A 19,526-nucleotide genomic window follows, 5' to 3' on the forward strand; every position below is an offset into this window, starting at 1 on the left:
GCCCTTTGCAATAGCCCGCAGACACCTTGTGAAGAGGCTCAGAGCAGCCAGGGCAGGAGGAGGCTGGGGGGCGGCACGCCTGGGCTCCAGGCCCAGCTCCAAGGGGGGAGCGGGGTGCAAGCAGCCAGCACAGGAAGGGCTGGGCGCCCAGGCCCCCGGCTTCCCTCCCATCCCTGCCCTTGCTTTAGTGGGCAAACTCACCGTGCTGCTCCCGGGGCCCGCGCTGGCCCAGCTGCCTGGCCCTGTAGGCAGGGTGCCAAGGACCAGGGACTCCCCAGCCCTCTGCCAGGCCCCTCACTAGGCCTTCAGCCACCCCCGGGCCCTGTGGAGAGGCAGCCCTGGCTCTCCACTGCCTGAGCCTGCCGCAGGCTGGGAACAGGGGACACGAGGCCTGGACCACCCTCACCCTGGGGATGTTGCTCCCAGCTCGTTGCTCGATGCCCTAGGCAGTACCCGCTGCTCCCCTACCAGATGGGGCTGCACCGCGGACAGGAGCACCCACAAGCGGCAGCTGCAAGGCTCAGCAGGGACCCCAGCTCACCTCCCCCTCGGCCCCGGTCGAGAAGCAGGCAGAGCCGGGCCTGCCCACGCTGCAGCCGATCGGGGTGGGTGGCGAGAGGGTGGCAACACACATACACACCTGCCCTCCATCGTGGCGCCAAGCATCTTTCTCCTCCCTTCCTTGCCCCTGGAGCACCCTGACTGCCCCCTGCTCTGGGACCCAAGCCAAGGTGCTCTCTAGGACGGCACATCCGCCATGTGCCCTTACTGAAGGGGGAGGGTGCTGCCTGGGAACTGCCCGTGCCCTGCTCCTACCCCGTGGCACACGAGAGCTCCCCAGAGGGCCAGGATGGCAGCAGTGACCTGTCCACCAGCGGCAGCAGGAGTAGGTTGGCCGCCTGCTGCGGAAAGCCTCTGCCAGCCCCTGGGCTCGGAGAAGAGCCACTGCTCACATCCCTCCCACCCTAGCATGGCTCAGCCTCTGGGACCCAGTGCAGCTCTGCCAGGGATGGGCTCTGGGGGCAGCAACCCATGCTGCAAAAGAAGGGGCACGGGGGAGGGGGCTGGATGCACCAGGATTTTATTGGTCGAACCCATGGATGGAGCATAATAAATAGAAAAGGATCCCAGGCAGCACCTGAACACTGTGAACCCCGCACCGGCCTGGCCTGGGGCTGGGCCTGCTCCTGGTTGCGGCACACCAGCATCCTGACCACGGCGATGCCCGGGCATGCAGCTGCCGCCCCTGGCACGGAGGCAGGCGGGGGAAGACGTCTCTGCGGGCTTGGCTGGCGTGGGGAGCGGAGAGGGTAAGAAGCCGGACGGGCGCCCCTCCCGGGCAGGGAGCCCAGCCCCGCTCCAGGGAACGGCCCTGGTCTCCACGCCGCGGAGGCCGGGAACAGGGGCAAGGGGGCCGGGGGTGGTTCAGGGAGAGGGAGAGGGAGAGGGGCCCGCGGGCATGCACAGGGCAGGGTGCGAGGACTTGGCCCCGAGCGGTGCCCGCGTGTGCCCTGCTGCCCACCTGGGGCAGCCCCCCCGGCCACCACTATCTCTGCCACATGTCCGTCACTTGCAGGCGCCGCATGGGGATGCCGCCGCGCTGCTCCTCCGCCAGGGGCCGGGGCAGGACGAGAGAGTAGGGGTACCCCTTGCCATACTCCTCCCGCGGGTGGAGGTCCCCAGGCCCCCGGGGGGCATCGCCGAGGGGGCCCAGGCCGCTGGCGGGGGGCTGCGGGGTGGCCGAGCTGCAGCTCACCCCCGGGGAGACCCGTTCGGACTTGATGTTGATGGGCTGCTGCTGGGGAGAAGAGCTGGGGACTGGGGCCGCCTCGTCGGTGGGGAGGATCCTGCCAGGGGTCCTGGGGATGGAAAGAAGGCGGCGTGAGCCATGCGGGGGCTGCCAAGGCCCTCGGCGCAGGGCTGAGACTCAGGCTCCCGGGGTGACGGAGGAGGGGGGAGGCGTTGCCCTGGACACGTCCACTTCTAAACAGGCTCGGCAAGCAGCCCGCAGCCCGCAGCCCGGGACAAGGCACCGGGCTCGGTCCCAGGAGCCGGTCTTGCGGGAAGCCGGGGCACCGCCCTGGGCTTCCCCCCGCTCCCGCGCCGGCCACCCCGGGCCCTGGGCCTGCGCTGCGCTGCGCTGCGCTGCTGGCACGGGCTGGCTTGGGAGGCGCTCCCTTCCCACGCGTCGAGGCCGAGGCCGAGGGGAGCCCTGCGCTTCGCGTCCGAGCACCGCGCGGCACAGCGCCGTGACCGAGGCCCGGGCCGGGGCCGCTCTTCGCCGCGGCCGCCCCGTCCCGGGGCAGCTCCCGCCACCAGGTGGAGCCGGGACCTCTGCGGAGGAGGCGTCGCTCCGCCCTGGCGGCTCCGGGGGGGCAGGCGGGGGCTGGTCCCTTCCAAGCAGGCGGCAGGGGCTGGGTCCGGCCCGGTCCCGGCAGCAGCCCGTGCCCGCGCCGCTGGAGGGGGCGCAGCGCAGGCTCAGGGGCCCGCGGGGCGCGGGGCTCCGGCTGGCAGGGCCCCGGCCCACCCCGTGCGGAAGGGGCGCGGGCGCGGGGCAGAGCCGGGGGGCTCCAGCAGCAGACAGCGCCGGCGCGGATCTTACCCCAGCGGCGGGTGGGCGGGGGCTGCCATGTCCCGGTGGTGCTGCCAGGAGGCGATGGCGTTGGGCTGGAGGAAGCCGGGGTGCACGGAGGCCTCCCCGGAGCCGTACTCTGCCAACGAGAGAGCGACAGGCTGCTCAGGGGAGGCGGGCACCGGGCCCCCGCACCACGGAGCAGGCAAAGCCCCTGCGAGGTGAGGTGGGGAGGCAGCCCGGCTCTGGGAGTGGCCCCTGTGCCTCCCCCGGCGGGTCGGGGGGGCTGATTTGACCGTGACACCCAACACGGGACGGAGCTTACCTGACTGGCCCGAGGTGAGGAAGGGGAAGGACCCGAGCCCTTGGCCTGCCATGCTGGTGTTGCCCGCGGGGAGCACGGGGCTCATGCTCTGCAGCCCGGGGTAGAGCGAGCGCTGCCAAGAAAACCCAAGCCTGCTCCAGTCGGCTGCCCCAGGACTGCGGCTCCTCCGCCCCACTCCTTTCCCTCCCCGGCCCCCAATGTACCCATGCACACGCAACTGGGCAGCGACACGGGGCTGCGCGCGTGCAGGCATGCGTGCTGGCAGAGGGTCGCACACGGGCACTCCGGGACGAGTGTGCATAGGACACATGCCCGCACCGATGAACACGTGTGGCACAAGGTCTCCCCCGGCCCCCGAGGCCACCCCAGCCCCATGTCTCCATGGATGAGCCATGGCACCAGGAGGTGCCAGCTGCCACATGCCAGCTCTCCAGGGCCCCCGGCCAGGCCGTGCCCAGCACTCACCGCTGCCGTCAGGTTGCTCCTGGCACTGGACAAGCTGGTGTGGACGTCCGCCCTGCGGCCCTCCGCCCCGAGATAGAGCGGGGGAGAGGTCCTGGTGGCCAGGGCACGGTTCAGGTTTCCGTGGGAGAAGAGCGGGTAGCTGATGCCTGAGCGGAGAAGGGAACAGGCAAGGCTCAGTGCAGGCTGGGCTGGGGAAGGGGCCCCAGTGCCGTGGCTGCCCTGGTCTGGGGCGCAGGGCAGGAGGTGGGGGGCTTAAATGCCGCAGTGGGTGCAGGGGACCCTGGCGAAGCCCACATCTGGGGCTCCTTTGCCTGGAGTTGGGGGCGACCCCGGCCCTCCGGGGGGGGCGGGAGGGGCCGGAGCTGCCGGCGGGGAGCAGCGAGCGGCCCCGTGCAGCGCGCAAGGGCGCGCGGCGGAAATCTCCCCCGCTCCGGCGCCTGCAAACCCACTTCCTCTGCGAGGCGGCCCCGGGGCTCGTCCGAGCAGCGCAGCCTCGCACCTGGGCTGCGGCCGGGGCCAGCGGAAGCCGTTTGCTAACAGCCCCCGTGGCGTGGCTGGGCCAGCCCCACGCGCGCCCGGGCAAGGCAGGGAGCAGGGTGCCCCTTCCCCACGCCCCCAGCCCGGCCTGGCCCCCGCGGCGCGGTGCACGGGAGACCGCCCCGCGCGCAGCTGGCGGGGGCCGGCGGGGGGGCCGGCGCGAGCCCGGCAGGCGCTGCGAGCTGACAGCCCCCCTCGTTCGCTGCTTGGAGGAGGGGAAGTGAGGCACCGGGGGGGAGAAAGGCGGCTGATGGGGGGGTGAGGGGGGCTCGCGGCCCCTGCCCAGCCCCCAGGCCTCTCCTGGCTGCCGGGGCTCCGTCTGAAGGGCCCGGGGGCCCAAGGACGCGCATCCGCTTCGCTGCAGAGAGCGCGGCCGGGCCGGGGCAGCGGGAGACCCGCGCAGACGGGGAGCCGAGCTCTCCCCCGGCACTGATTCCCCGGGGCCTTCCGGTGCGGGGGCGCCGGGCCTGCACACACGGCGTGGGCGCTGCCCCCCGCCGCCGGCTCCGGCGCCGTGCGGCCGCAGCGAAGCCGCATGCCCCCCCGGCCCCTCAGCACCTCCCGCCCGCGCCCCCGGGGAGTTTCCACTGGTCAGCCCCAGTCACTTTTTCCAGCTGGCGGGTGCTTTCAAGCCAGGCTGCACCCGGCAGGGCCGAGATTTCCACCGCCTCCCGCTGCTCCCCGGCCGCAGGCCCGGCGCGGCGGGACCCCCGCCTCCCCCTCCCCCTCCCTGCAGGGCGCTGCAGCACGCCCCGCGCCAGCCTGCACACGCGTGGGGAGCACGCACCGATGGGCGCGCGTGCCCGTGCGCACAGCCGCAGAAGCCGTGACTCAGCACGGCGCCGGAAGCAGCTGTGGGGAGCCAGGAGGAGACACCTGCTGCCCCCCCCCCCCCGTGCATGCCCAGACACGGCAGCAGCAAGTGCGTTGCACGCCCGCAGCCACTGCCCCCCACCCCAGCACCAAATCACAGCAGTGCCGGGGGGGGGGCGGCCTGCTCCCCCCGCGGTCCCTGCCCTGCCTGCTGGGGTGCTGAGGAAGTGCCAAGGGCTGGGAAGCCCCCCTCCAGTGCTCCCACAGCCCCTGCCTTGGGGCACCGGGGGGACGCTGGTGGGGGTTTTGCTCCTGGTTGGACGGGGAAACCGAGGCACGGAGGAGAGGGGCCAGGGCTGCGTGGCGTGGCTGCACCCGGCCCGGCCCGACTCATCACGCACCTGGCGGGAGAGGCCCTGGGGACCGCACCGAGGGCGGGCTGTGCTTCGGGACGGCCGGCTTGAAGGCGGGCGGGCGGCTCTGGTGCTGCGGCGACCTGCCGGTGCTGCTGAGGCCCCCCTCGCTGCCGGAGGGCGGCGTGCCGGCGTAGGCCGCTTCGTGGCCGGGCAGGGAGGACGGCAGCTGCGGGGGGACAGCGGGGTCACGGCCGGACTCGGGGGCGCCCGTGCCATGCCCACGCCCCGTGGGCACGACCTCTCCAGCGGCCCGAACTCTCTGCGGCTCTGGCCCCGGGGGACAAGGCCGGCCGGGGGGAGCCGGCTACTCACGTAGAGCCGCGGCCGCGCCATGGTCAGGTCCACGCCCTCGTCCAGCTTGCGAAGCTTCTCCACGGAGTCCAGCCCGTCGTCCAGCTCCAGGTCCTGGCTCTCCAGGCCCAGCCCCTTCCGCTTCAGCGTCTGGCGGGGAAGGCGGCGATGAGCCACTGGGACCCACGCGGCAGGCACCCAGCCCCTGCCCGGCTCCACCCGCACCGGGCTCAGGCGGGCACCCCGCTTCCAGCCCGAGCCCCTGCAAACTCGTGTCCCGCAGGGCTCGGCCTGGTGCCAGAGGCGCCCGCTGGCCTGCGCGGGTACCTCGAGGATGTCGGAGTTGGTGCGGCTCTCGTGGGGCTCGCTGTACTCGGTGTACTTGAGCAGCACCTTGTCCATGTCGGTGCTGGCGTACTGGAAGAGGCGGTTGGTGCTGTTGAAGATGATGAGGGCGATCTCGCAGTCGCACAGCACGCTCAGCTCATAGGCCTTCTTCATCAGCCCGAATTTCCGCTTGGTGAAGGTCACCTGGGGCAGGGCACAGCACGCTGGGCAGGTGCTCCAACTGCCTGGACACCCAGGCCCACCAGCTTTGCCCCCAGGCTGGGGCTGGGATGCCCCACATGCGTCTGGCCTGCCCAGTGGTGCCGGGGCAGCTGTCGGGAGAGGGCCTGGTGGTGACTGATGCTCACGGGGGCACTCGCCTGGGGCAAGGGGGGCAAGGAGCCTGCGGCTGTGCCCTCTCTGGCACCCCCCTGGCACTCACCCGGGAGCTGCCACCTCCTGGACACCCTGCTCCCCGCTTGAGGGCCCAACCCTGGTGCCCTGCCCCCACAACGACAGCCAGGTGCCAGGGCTTGGCTTCCTCCGGTCAGAGACTCCTGGGCTCCTCCCGGCCTGCACCCAGGACAGATGCCCCCCCGGCATGAGACCTGGCCTGTAAAGCCTGGGTGCAGGGGCCTGTCCTCACGCCACTTCACCGCGAGGACTAAATTAGCGCCTCCCGCAGCCTGCGGCTCCTCAGCACCGGTATAAATATCCTCTGCCCCCAGGCGCATTAGGTAGATAAGAAAGCTCCCCAGGCACGCTCTGCGCTCGCAGCAGGTGGCACGGTGCCCGCTGCTGCGAGCTGCCAGGCTCTGCATGGCCACTGCATGGCTGGCTGGTCCCTGCCAGGCACCTTGGAGAGGAGGAAACACAGCACTGTCGGCCATGCACACGCCACATGCTCATCAGGGCAGGCCAGGACCCCACGGGGCAAGAACCGCGGCTACCAGAGCCCCTGTCGTCCTGGTCCTGCCCCAGGGCAGGGGGGATGGAGGCAGCTCTGGGTGCAGGGCAGGGGGCAGGAGCTGCCAGCCTTGCCTTGCGGCACAGCAGGCCTTTGTGCGGGTTGGGAGGATGCCTGTTGGGGGCTGGCCACCCCGCGCCTTCCCCTGCAGCATCCCAAATGCCCTGGTACCGATGCACGGCACGCTGCCCCCGGACCAGCTCCCGGGGGCCGCGGCTCTCGCTCACCTGCCGGTTGCGCTGGTCCAAGATGCGGCTGATCTGTATCTTCTTCCGCCCCATTGCTCAAGCCTGGAAGAAAGGGAGACGCAGCCCTTGAGCCGTCGGCAGGGCGAGGCGCGAGGGAGGGGACGGCCTTGAGGAGGCCTCGGATCAGAGTCTGGCCCGACCGCCTGCGACACAGCTCGCGGGTTTAGCACGGAGCCTCGGGGGCGGCTCCGCGGCCTCCTCTCCGTCGCCCGCAGGGCCGGCCTGCACCTCCTGCGTCATGGCAGCTGGCCCAGAACGGCCATTTCCGGGGGCAGTTTCATTTTCAGTGCAATGTTTCAGTTTCTCAGCAAAAAAACAGAAACCAAGCCTGGCACCATGGCCACAGGCTCCCAGCAAGGCCTGGCCTGGCCAGGGCGGGCGCTCACCCGGGAAAGGCTTGCGGAGAACACAAGAGACCTGGTTCCTTTTGCCGACCTCGCCCCGTCTCCCGGTCCCCCGCGGCTCCGACCTCCAGGGCTCCCCCCGCCAGCACCCAGCAGGTTTGGGCACCTGCATTCCCGGGGCCGCGGATGGGACCGCAGACCTCTCCTCTCATGCCAAGAGGACAGCAGGCCTCCCCTGCCCAATCGCCGGCCCGCCGCAGGGTCCCTCACCGAGCCGGCGTGCCGAGCAGAGCCGGCCGGGCTTCCCTCTGCAAGGCCCAGGGAGGCTGGGTGGTTTCAGGCTTTATATTTTTTTCTCTCTCTCTCTCCCTTTTTCAATCCTTTTTTAAGCTACTTTTTTTTTCCCCTCGCGCAGACTCGCACTGACCTCAGACACGGCTGGGTCAGGAAGTGGCTGCCTGAGAAGGGAGTGAAATGAAAACCACCCACGTCTCTCTTGCCGTCTGTATGTGCGTGACAGCGGCACAGGCAGGAGAGACCCCGAATTTCCTTGCTGCCCTGAGCCCGTGGGAGGGGCTCTCTTTCCCCTGCCACCCAGCCCAGCCCAGCCCAGCCCCCCACTCCCGGGACTCGGTCTTCCCTCGCCCATTCCTGCTCTCGCTGGGACAGAGATGGTGCATCCACACGCGAGCCTGACCCTGGCGGGGACCGGACCCCAGTCGCAGCCCCATGGGGGTCAGTGCTGGTGGGGACACGACTGCGCCAGCAGCCTCTCCTTGCCGAAGCTCGACCGATGGCGGTCAGGGATGGCCAGTCTCAACCTCTCGGGTCAGGGCTTTCTCATGGGACCCAGCCCAAGCAAGGCTTCTCACAGCAGCTTTGAGCAGGGTCTCGTCGGGGCCCAGCACGGCCTCCTGGGCTCAGCCCCCCTGCCACGTGGGGTGCAGGCGGACACCGAGGGGCCCAGGGGCCGGACTCCTCTCTCTGGGCCTGGCCAAGCCTCCCTCCTCGTTCGGAGTCCGGCCCAAGCCCCCTCAGCCGGGCCGTGGATCTGGGAAGCTGGCACGGCCGGGAGCGCTCTCAGGACACTCTCTGGCCTGCGGTCCCCGGGGACCTGCCGCGGCCCCGGCTTCCGCTCCCAGACGCCCTGCGAGAGCCGGCCCTGCCCCTCCCCACGCCGAGGCTGCCCTGTGCCCGCACGGTGCCCTTTCTCGTCCCGCTCCTCTCTCTGCAGCCTTCGCCATCTCCCTTGGCAGCTAAATTTAGTCGATCCAAACTAATTTTAAGTGATGGAAGGAAAGTCTGCTTGGGTTCCCACGGCCCCCGGCCCCGGCCTGTTATCGGCCCACGCACGACGCGAAGGTGTGCCCAGGGGACAGGCGTGCCCTGCGCTCTGATGGGAAGGGACTTGCCGGAAAGAAGCCGTCGGTCCCTGGGGAGCCCTCCCCGAGGTTTTCCCAACGCGCCGTGCCTGCTGGCCGAGGGCCCGGTCTGCCTCTCCCTGGCTGGCAGGGGCACTAGTGCAAAGCGGGCGTGCAAGGCAGTCAACGGAGATGGGCGGGTGGCCGGGAGCTGGGTGATGGGCATTCAGGGCTGGCTCAGAGGGCAGGTCTTCCCTGTTTGGGAGCGTCAAGGATCCGGGGGCAGGGTGTGCGCCCAGCCCCAAGCAGAGCTAGGCAGGCTGCAGCCTTGGTCGCGGCAGGGCTGGGCTCAGCTCGGTGCCAGGCTTTGCCCCAGGGCAACCCCACTGGCGCAGCACATCCCTGCAAGGACGGGGCCTCGGCCTCGTGCACATTCATCCTGGGGCAGGCGGAGGCAGGGCCTGGGCAGCAGCCCAAGCCCCTTCCTTGGCCAGACAGAGCCCCTGCGTGGATGCCGAGCTCCTGGGCAGAGCACGCGAGCCCCAGCTGTGCCCAGTGCTGCCCGAAACGGGCGGCGGGCCCGAGGCACCGCGCTGGCCTCCGTGCAGCTGGGCGTCCCGCGGGCTCAGAGGCCGCTGGCTGGGTGGGCGTGGGGGGGCACCCACAGAGACAGCGAATGGCCCCCGCCGCTGTCAGGGCACCTGAGGCCTGGGCAATTAGCTGGATCCAGAACAACAGCAGTTAACGAGTCACCCCAGGGGGTTCCCTTCTCCCCTTGCTTAACCCTTTCCATCCCAGCCCTTTCCATCTCCATCCCAGACCTACCTTCCCCCATGCTGGGCCGTAAAGCCAGGGCGCGTGGCTCATGGGGAGGAGGGGTCTGCACGCGTGGGTGCAGCCAGGGGCAAGGGGACGGACGCAGTCTGCGATGCCCCAGGCAGGGTCACAGCAGCCCAGAGGCTGCCCTGCGTCACCCAGCCCCAGCACCCCGCCGCAACGGCCCCTGCGGGGTTTTGCAGGGGTGCACAGTTGCCAAGAGGTTATTTGCTGCACTTGTGTCTCTTCCAGCACCCCCCACCCCCTGCACGGCCCACAGCCTCTGTGATGGGGAGCTGGGCTGGGGCTCGCATTAGCTCTGAGCCCGGCTGGTGTGGAAGGATAAGGCCCCAGCCTTGAGCTACGTGGCCACCCCAAACCCAGGGTCCAAGGACATGCAGGGGCTCCGGCGGACCCCACCGGCCCTGAGCCCAGGACTCTCCACGAGCCGGCCAAGCCCCACGGCCTCTTTGTTCTGGGGCAGGAAATTTCCCTCCCCTTCCCTCTGCCGCTCCCCAGAGATGGCCGCATTTCCCCGCTGCTCCCAGCCTCTCGCTTTCCAAGTGCATCAGGGCCCTTCGGGAGGGCAGGGGCCGGGGGAGCAGCACCGCATTACTATTCAATCAGAACGACGCAAATATGGGGCAGGTCCCGGGCGGCTCAGTGGAAGAAGCATCCCCGGCTGCGGGAGGGGGGGAGCAGAACGGGGCAGCGGTCAGCGGCCCTGTCCCTGCCCCAGCCAGCCAGGAAGCCCAGGGCAGGCCGACCTGATTCACCCCCTTTCCCACCGGTGCCAGCCCGGTGCCCACAGCCGCAGGCAGCTCTAGGGGCAGCTGTGACGCAGCCCGAGATGCTGTGGTCACTGGCGGGAGGCTGAGAATAGCAGGCGGGGGAGGCAGCGCTGGGTTTAAAGAAAGAAAAAGGGAAGTTGCAGCAGCCCCCGCGTTTGGACAGGCACGGAGTAGGGGCCTCACCGCCCCAGCCCCAGCCCGCCCGGGCCTTGCTGCACATGGGCTGACGGCAACAGGGCCCCCGGGGACCAGGTCTGGCCGAGGCATCTGCAGACAGGGGCAGCAAAAGCCAAGAGCAGCCCAGCAAAGCCCTGCTCTGGGGCTGCAGCTCATCCAGGGGAGAGGCAGGTGCAGCTCCTGCCCCAGAGCCCTGGCCACGGCCCTCTCCCTCCCCCCGGCCTCTACAGGGTATACGGTTAATCACGCAGGCAGAGAGGGCTCATGCAACACGTGGACCGGTTTCATCAGCCGCCTCCCCAAGCAGCTCATTACAGCAGCAGGAGCAGCCGGGCTGCACCTCCCGGAGCCGAGCCCGAGCTTGCAGCGTCAGCTGGCCGCACACGGGGACACCCGAGGCTGGAGTCGCACCACGCCGGCTTCGGCCCTTGGAGCTGCAGGTGCCGACAGAGGCCGAGGAGCTCTCCCAGCCCCTTGTGCCTTAGAGACCCCGTCCCCCTGTCACAGCGGAGGGAGGCCTGAGGTTTCCTGGCTGCCAGCACTTGGGCCAAGCTCTGTCCAGCACAGGTCTTGTGCTTGGAGCCGCCAGCCTGCCCCCGCAGCTGACCCAGGCCCGGCCAGCGCCCAGGAGGGCAGAGGGGACCTGGTCTCACCAGCTGTGCACGTGCCTCTTGGCTTTCATCAGCTGCCACCACCCCCAGAGCACGGCCCTCGTGCGAGATGGACAGCAACGCGGCACGGACCAGCGTGGCACCCCTGCCAGCCTCATCTCACACAGGCGCACCCCCCTGCCCCGTGCCCACGCCAGGCAGGGCACGAACCCCACCCTCCCGGCAGTGCCAGGGCTGGGCACACCTCGGTGTTTCCCACGTGTGGCTCAGAGACAATAGATCGGGCAGATCCATCCAGCGCAGACCCTGGACATGGGTCCAGCCTCCTGTTGTGCTAATGCTTCTCCTCCTAGCCGCCTTCCCACTTCCCTTTTCCCTGCCTTCGGGTGCTCTCGAGGCCTCATCTCTGAGGATAACGACCTGGGACCATGACAGCAGCCACCGCCACGAGGCTGGTGCCTCCTTGGACATCTCCCAGTGCGACCCCACAGGCCATGCAGAGGGAGGCTGGGTGCAGAGGGGCCAGGGACTCGTGCGGGGTGGGCCGAGCGGTGCGGTGCTCCAGCTCTGGGCAAAGCAGTGCTTAAGAGCAAGTCGTTTTGTTTTCTTTTTTTAGCAGGGGGTGGGGGTGGGGAGGGTTGTTATATTTTGGAAAAGTTTGTGTGCATCAGGTCAAATTAGCCAGATCAGTTCCAAATCCTTCGAAGCGTTCAAAAACCTTTACGTGGCCCCACTACTGCCAAGTATCCTCCACACAAACTTTTCAGCCTGGGGCTTCAGATCCTTCCAAAGCCTTCAGCAGGCATCGCACGTGCTGGCCTGAGGGTTCAAGATGGCCCTGAGTTTCACTTGCCAGCGAGGGCACAGACAAGCCCCTTCTCCCCCAGCCCAAGCCCTGGTCTCCCATGCCCAGCTCAGCTCCACAAGCCAACAGGCTCCTGCTGCTGCAGGGTGGGGCCGGCTTCAGTCCCACTAGGCCCTCACGGCCCGTCCTGACTGCCATCCCCTCATCCATGGCCTGGCGGGCACAGCACCAGGCCACGGCCAGGGCAGGACACTCACGGAGGAGGCAGGGAGTGCAGAGTCACTCTGGCACCACTGCTCCCTGCATCCTTGGCCCCTGCTCCGGCTTCTAGGGCCACAGCCCCTTCCTCAGCATAGGACCCAGGGTCTAGTACAGGACAGACCCTCCTTTCGAGATCCACAGAGGACAGACACATGGCCTATGGCTCCACCACCCCTTGAATGCCCTGTGCCCCCTCCACCACGTGTCCCGCGGCTGCGGCCACACGGGCACCTGGCAGGGTGAACGCCTGTCGCCCTTTGCCGCGACACCCTTCTGCACCGGGCAGGAACGCAACAGAGGTGCCCTGGAGCTGGCAGGACCAGGTCCTCCGGCAGCCGGGAGGTTCCTCCTAGCTCCGAAGAGCCGGTACGCATTTATAGGTCATTTGCATCAGGGCAGAGCGTGCAAACTTCCTATTTGAAGGCCTAATTAGTGCTCTGAGATGTGCCCAGCCCCCCCCCCGAGGATGCCAATGTTTTTCCATGTGCTCCAGCAAAGCCCTGAGGTCCCACACAGCAAGGAACGGAGCCAAGTCTTCCCCAAGGCAAGCGTGCGAACCTGGCATGTGCCCACACTGCCAACAGGCAGACCACTGAAGGGATCCCAGCAACGCAGCCCAAGATGCCCGGCTCGGCCTCTTCCAGGCTGCATGCAGAGCCCCCAGCCCTCCCCTGCTTCCCAGGCCAGGCCGAGCAAAGCCACGAGTCGCTTCAGGAGCAAAACAAGGCCCTAAGACTGCCCCCAGCCCTCGGTTACAGGAAGCCAAGGCCAGGACCAATGGATTTGGGGCCAAGCAAGACAATGTTTTCCAGGGGAAGCCGCTTCGCCTCTCCAAACTGCCCCAGTGGGGCACCCAGAGCTGTGAGCCCAGGAGAGCTCGGATCACGGCCACGCTGCCCCAGTCACACCAGGACAAGTGATCAGGCCAATGGGGAGCATGGCCGCGAGAGGGAAACAGACAGCCGCAAGGACCAAGGGCCTGCGATCCCCCCACACTCGGCACGTGCCTGGGACTTGGGAGACCTGCAGACTCTTCCCAGCTTTGCCCTGCAGCCCTAGGAAAAATCCTTTCCCTGTCCTGGGCCTCAGTTTCCCTGCCTGTAAAATGGGACCAACGCGCTGAACATCTCTGGGGAGGGGCGGGCACCGGGTGATATCACACACCGATGGTGCGAGCCATGAATCGGGCAGTTCCTCTCCCCCGGGGCCTCGTGCCTGCATCCATTTCTCTTGAATCACGAGCCCCGCGTGGGTGGCAGGCTTTCCCCTGCTGATCTTGGGGCTTCATCAGAACCAGGCAGGAAAAACCAAAGGGAGAAACCGCAGAGGCTTCTGATCTGCTGCGAGCACAGCCGCTCGAACGGGCAGCCTCCTGGCAGGAAACCACAACATGAGATCTCGGCGACCGCCCGGAGGAGGGCAGGGAGCCCTGACCCCAGCACCGGAGGCGCCAGTGCCTGGCGGGGCCCGGCAGCGAGAGCCGCAGCGCGAGCGGCGGGGACGGCCAGGCCGCGGCTGCGGAGTCCCTGGCCCCTCGCGCTGGCGGGGCCGCGGGCTCGACGCGCGCACGGCGCTCAGCTCTGCGGCTGTCCACGGAAGTGCTTCCCTCCTGGCGCCGCGAGGCCGAGGTGCGAGAGCGCAGCCGGGCCTGCAGGTACCTCGCCTGGAGCTGCTCTGCTTTTGCAAACGAGCTGCCTGAGGACCGAGGCTGCAGGAGATGCGGCGCGCGGCCCCCTGCCCAGGGACGCCGGCTCTACCCAATGCGCCAGGCGACGCCATGCCGGGAAGAGCCGTTTCCGTGCCACCTGCAAAGGGCACGGGTCAGCTCAGCATCTCCGACAGAGCTTCCATGCAAACGGGGCTTTTCGGGTGCGGGGTGGAAAAAAATGATGTTTTTGCAGAAATGGAAACGTTTGCAAATCAAGGGTCGCTGTCCTCACGGATGAGGTTGGGCTCCGTCAAAATCCCCCCGCACGTGGGTCTGAACAGGCGGTCGGGGCTTTGGCCTATGTGACACCCCCAAAGCAGTTGAGACGTACATAGACAAGAAACAAAAGAAAGAAAAAAAAAATAATCGCTCAAACCCTTCTTAGTGGAAACAAAGGCATCCCCCTGCAGCCGTCGCCCCGGCTCAGCGAGAGCTGCCCCAGACCCTCAGGGCTTTGCCAAACTCCCCCACTTCATTCTGGGGCGCTGGCAGCACTGGGCACAAAGCAGGATCTGGCCCAGCCCTGGCACCCTGGGAAAGACCAGGCCACAAGGCCGCGTAGCCTAGGCTGCCTCCGCGCCAGACTCTGCTGCACGCCGCAGCCAGCAGCAGCCGGCTCCCACGCCCAGCTCCGGCACCGCGCAGACTCTGCCGGGCTGCTCCTCGCTCTCCCCGCGCTGCGATAACCCGGCACAGCTCCTCGCCCTCCCCAGGGCCATTGCACTCTGTTTCCTAGGCCTCGTAAAGCAAACAGCATCCCGGTTCTGACTCAGGGACAAGTCAAAGTTGACTAGCATGTTTGCTGGGCTTTGGCGGGCTTCCTGCTTTTTATAGCTTGTTTAAACAACAAACCAGTACAGACCAGAGCGAGCTGCGGACGGAGGCAGAGGGGTGGAGGCCCACCCCGCGGAGACTCCAGCAGCAGAAAAAGACTGAGAGTCGTCTGCAGAGGGCAGCGCTTGCGACGGTCTGCTCCCCGCCAGGTGCATCAGGTGCAGGAGCAGCTTCAGTCCAGCCAGTGGGATCAGGGGCTGTCTCGGTGACTGCCTGCAAGGACCCTCCTGCACGAGTGCATGCACACCACAGATGTGCGATGGCGTCGGGGGCATTCACCCGGGTGTCCTCATCACACCGGGTGGGAGCAGGTACCTCCTGCCTCTCTCAAAGCCCCACGTGCTCCAGCCGGGACGGGTGTACCTGGAGTACAACTCATTTCTGCAGATATTACGGTATCTCCTAGATACCGGGAGGGCTGCTGTGCTCTGGGATGCTGCACAGCATCTCTGCAGGGGAGAGGCGCTGGGTTACCACCATGAGGCTGCTGCACCGAAGGAGCTCAGGGGAGATCACCTACGAGGGGCTGCGTCGGCCTCATTGTGCTTTAAGCCTTTCAGGCCATTTCTTTTTAAGGACGAGGGGCCCATTTTGCAGGTCACGGGGCCGAGGGAAGAAGCCCCCGGTACAACGTGGCAAGCAAGATGTCGGAAAAGGCCAAGGGAGTGCAAGCAGCCACAAAACGCTGGTGCCCGCCCCCGCCCAGGGAGCAGACCAGCGAAATGGGTGCACATGATTTGCATTCACGGTTCCATCCAAAAAAGGCCTGGAAACCCAGTCTCCCTCACAGCCCAAGGAAGCATCCCTGCTCCCCTTGCCCAAATACAACACTCGCCATAGCCCTCAAAATCCAGATCCACCTTAGGGATCCAGGCCACCGCTCACGCCAAACTCAGCACCCACAAAAATGCTGCCTGGTGCTGAACTGTCCATAGAGCGATGCCTGCAAGCTCAGCTCCTCATGGCTGTGACACAGAATGAAAGTCCCACGTTATTTCGATTCATCACAGCTACCTCCTTGCAAATCCGGTGATGCTGAAACTTCTGGGCAGGGTGGAGCATTTGCTGCTACAGGAATGACTGCAACAGGGCACGGCAGGGATCTGACGTCCCAGAGAAGGAGAAGGATGTTTTTTATTTTTATTTTTCTTTACTAGAAGCACATGGAAACACACATGCGCACACGCACAGGGATGCCAAGCCAATGGGGCAGGACCGCAACCATGTTCCACATCTGTACAGCACCTGGCACAGCAGGAGCTGGCTCTGGGGCTTGCAGGTGGTCCCACAATAGCGACATAAATAATGAAACCCGCACAGGCGGCTTCCCCCCGGGCGGAGACGTGCTGGGCTTTGCCTGGGAGCTGCTTGCGGGCTCTAGGCAGGGCGCTGCTGTCTGGCGGCTGGGCTGAGCACGGCCAGCCACCTAGGGCTGCGTGGCGCACGTGGCTCTCCCGCTAGTGCCCTTTGCCGGGGACAGCACCGGAGTGCCCCCTCCATAGCGTGCAGCGCCAGGCCTGCAAAGCGGCGCCAGCGGATCGGCGGTCACACATGATCGTACCCGCGCCCAGGCTTGGGGCGCCTCACCCGCCGGCCACACCCCACCCGCTCTGCTCCCCCGCGCCAGCGCGTGGCATGGGCCGTTTCCAGCCAGGCCAGAGCCAGAGCCAGAGCCAGACTCCTGCCTGCCCTGCTGCCCACTCCCAGCAGGTACCCGTTCCTAACAGGCCCGTCGCCTCTGTATCCAGCCTCGCTACCTCCCTGCGCAGGGTCCCACAGGTTTCCCGAGCCGGGACCGAGCCCTGGGCTCTCATCCCTGCCAGACGGCCTGGGGCTCCGGCCGCCTCAGGCCTCTTCAGGGGGAGGGCAGGGAGCTGGGGCCCAGGGAGATGCTGCTACCAGGACAGGACTCCCGCCCGCTTTCAGTGCGGGCGGCATATTCTCCCCGTTTTCCTCCCCCGGCCTGTGCTTGAAAAAGGGCCCGATTCTGAGGAGGACTGAGCACCCCCCCCTCAGCCCATGCTGCCGGCGCTCAGCTCTTGAGGATGAGACCCCCAGGGAAGGGCGGCGGGCACCTCTGTGGAGGTCTCTCCCTGCTCACTCAGGGGAGACCGCATGGGTCTAGGACCCAGCACCGACACGGTCGATGCCAGGGGTCGCAGGGCAAGCTGTCACGGCCCCTGGCTGGACCATCTCCCTGGGGCCGGGGCTGAGAGCTGCCTGGGGCTGGGAGCCTGGATTTCAAACACCGCCCTCGACCCACTCATCTTCCCCACCTCGCGTTGCAGGGCAGCCCGTGGCAGTGCCAGCCTTGCCGCACGCAGCTCGGATCCACCGGTCAGGACGCCAGAACCACCCGGCAGGGTCAGGCCTGGGGGCAGATCTCTCCGGTCTTGCCCCGGACCCAAGCTGCTACCGACCACCTTGGGAGGGGGCCTGGGCACGGGCGGGCTGTCCTCCCCAGGCCGTGAGAGACGGCTGGAGCCCTGGAGCAGGAGGATCTCCCTTCCAGGCGCTGCGCAGATTAACTCTTTCCCAGCGAAAGCCCCCTCTGAAGTTAGCAGCCCTGCGAAGCGGCCCAGCATGGAGCGAGCAAAGCTCCGGGCGCAGGGACGTGCTGGAACTCAGGGAGGAGGCGAGGGAACGCGGCAGGGCCACGGCCAGGAGAGCGGCTCGTGCCGGGCAGGGGGCTGCGCCCGCCCCGGCCGTGCCGCCTCACGCAGGCGCCGGGGAGCCCTGCCGAGGGCCGGCGGCGGCGCGCTGCGAGCGCACCCGCGGATGCACGCACCTCCGCCCGGGGGGCACGGCACAACCTCCTGTGCCCCCGGCCCGGGGCTGCATGTGCGGGAGGGCAGCAGACGCCCAGCCGGGACCGGGGCCCGAGGACCCGCCGCCCTGACCCCGGGGAGCGAGCGCCCGGCCTGGCTGCAGAGCCCACCGCTGTGCCCGGGCTCGCGGGCCGCGGCGGGAGGCGGCAGCGCGGTGCCAGGGGCCCCTGCGGGCGGCCTTTCAGCTCCCGCCCTGAGCGCCCTCGGCGCCGCACCCCGCGAGCCCGCAGCGCGGCGCGGCAGACGGCTTCCCGCGGGGCGCGAGCCCAGCGCCGCTCCGTGCCCCAGCTTCCCCAGCCCCGCAGAGAGCCGGGCCGGCCGGGCGGGGCGCGCGGGCAGAAACACCGGCGTGAAGTGGCGAGCGCAGGAGCCGCTGCCAGCAGCCCCCGCGGCGCCCGGCGCGGAAGCAGCCGTCGCGCCCGCGCCCGCACCCACCTGCCGGCTCCGCTCCGCTCCGCCGCGCCGCGCCGCGCAGACGTGTCGGCCCCCCCCCCCGCCGCCGCCGCCGCCGCCGCCGCCGCGCTGCAGGGACGGAGCGAGGCGCCGGGACCCGCGCGGCAAAAGCCCCTTTAAAGTCAGCGCGGCGGCGGCGGCGGCGGCGGGCGCGGGGCGCCGCCCCCAGCCCGCCCATTGGCGCAGAGTTTGCCGGGCCGCGCCGCGATTGGAGGCGGCGGCACGCGCCCTTTGCATCGCCCCGCCCCGGGGCAGGTGCCGCGGCCGCGCTCCCCCGGGGCACCGGGGCCCGCGCGTGGCCCGCCCGTGCCGGGCCCCCGCGCGCCGGCCGCCGCGCTCGTCCTCGTGTGGGCTGAGCTGCGCGGCGGGAAGTTTCGACAGAGGATGTGTATCTCCAGCTCCCCTGCCCCCGGCACGTAGCTGCAGAGGTGGAAGCCGCGGGGGCGGGCGGGGGCGCGGGGGGCCCCGCAGCGCCCCGGCCGGACGCCACACGGAAACGGGCCGGCCCTGGCGCGAGGAGGACACGGGGGCTCGGGCCCGGCTTCCGAGGCTGGCCCACGCGCGGCGACGGCGCCGCCCGTGCCCGTGCCCCCGGGCGCGGCCCGAGCCCCTCCCCGCCGCCGGGCTCCCGAGAGGCTCAAGGCACGGGCACGGGGGCCCTGCCATTGGCAGCCCGAGCGAGACACGTGCCGGCCTGAGGCGACGCCCGTGCCCCGCCGGGGCTGAGGCGCGTGGGCACCCAGGCTGCGGCGGGGCGGACCCGGGCCCCCGCGCCAGGGCGCGGCCTGAGCCCATCGGTCACTGCCGCGGGCTGTTGCGGCGCTCGCCGCTGCGGTCGCAGCCCCGCGAGCAGGACGGCAATAAGGCGGGCACTGCTGGGCCGGGCGGAGCTGCGGGGCCCCGAACCAACTCCCCGGCTCCAGCCCCCGGCGGGGCGGCGCGGGGCGGGGCGGGCGACCCCGACCCTGGAGCGCGGGCAGCGGGAAGGCGGCGGGTAAGTGCTGACCCGCGGGGCCCTGCCCGAGCCTGCCCTGCACCAGCGCCCATGTCTGCTCGTGGGGCGGCTCCAAAGGGGGGAACAGCCAGGCAAGGCCATGCTGCTGCCTTCCCCGCCCGCCGCACAGCGCAAGCAGCCTTGGGCCCGAGCCTTCCCCGCGGGAACGCGTGCGGTGGTCAGATGGGCTGTCTGGGGGCGCCCCACCACGCCAGGGTCACTCGCACTCTGCCAGGCCCTCGGTGCTACCTCTCTGACGGATCAGCCATTTCCCCACCCCCCGCACAGCCTCTGCTGAGCCTGCGTGCCCCGACCCTCGGTGCTAGCAAGACCCAGGGAGCCTCAGCTTCTACCCAGCCCCGCTCGCCGCAGGCTGCGGGTGCCAGGCTCCCCCTTGCCTTTCCCCAGCACCCGCCCCGGCCTGCTGGGACCACACGGAGCAGAGACCCTGCAAGGGCTCCGGGGAGACCGGGGGGCAGAGGCCTTCCCCTCCTCCCACCCAGCGCAGCCGTCACTGCTGTTTCCCAGCAGCCTGCTGATGAGGTTTCGCTTGGCGGGTAGCAGGCGATAACATCTGTCACC

At 69.0% G+C, this 19,526-nt stretch overlaps 1 protein-coding gene across 2 annotated transcripts; it reads right to left on the bottom strand.

Annotated features, from left to right (window-relative positions):
* Nucleotides 1–1,082: 1,082 nt before the first annotated feature.
* MEF2B (myocyte enhancer factor 2B) lies at nucleotides 1,083–17,987 on the bottom strand. Of its 2 annotated transcripts, none has more exons than XM_090027293.1 (9): nucleotides 17,933–17,987; nucleotides 6,941–7,003; nucleotides 5,747–5,950; nucleotides 5,441–5,569; nucleotides 5,114–5,294; nucleotides 3,363–3,508; nucleotides 2,898–3,009; nucleotides 2,603–2,711; nucleotides 1,083–1,859 (listed from the first exon to the last, which is right to left on the bottom strand). In XM_090027293.1, the coding sequence occupies exons 2-9, from the start codon at nucleotides 6,992–6,994 to the stop codon at nucleotides 1,547–1,549; spliced, it is 1,248 nt and encodes a 415-aa protein (XP_089883419.1). In that variant the 5' UTR covers nucleotides 6,995–7,003; nucleotides 17,933–17,987; the 3' UTR covers nucleotides 1,083–1,546. The 2 variants fall into 2 exon arrangements, with proteins under 2 accessions (XP_089883419.1, XP_089883420.1); XM_090027294.1 differs by lacking the exon at nucleotides 17,933–17,987 and adding an exon at nucleotides 7,576–7,706.
* Between the last annotated feature and the right edge of the window lie 1,539 nt (nucleotides 17,988–19,526).

Source organism: Crocodylus siamensis, chromosome 14, assembly GCF_052110815.1.
Source record: "Crocodylus siamensis isolate JL-2025a chromosome 14, ASM5211081v1, whole genome shotgun sequence".
In the NCBI taxonomy this organism is placed as follows: Eukaryota; Metazoa; Chordata; order Crocodylia; family Crocodylidae; genus Crocodylus; species Crocodylus siamensis.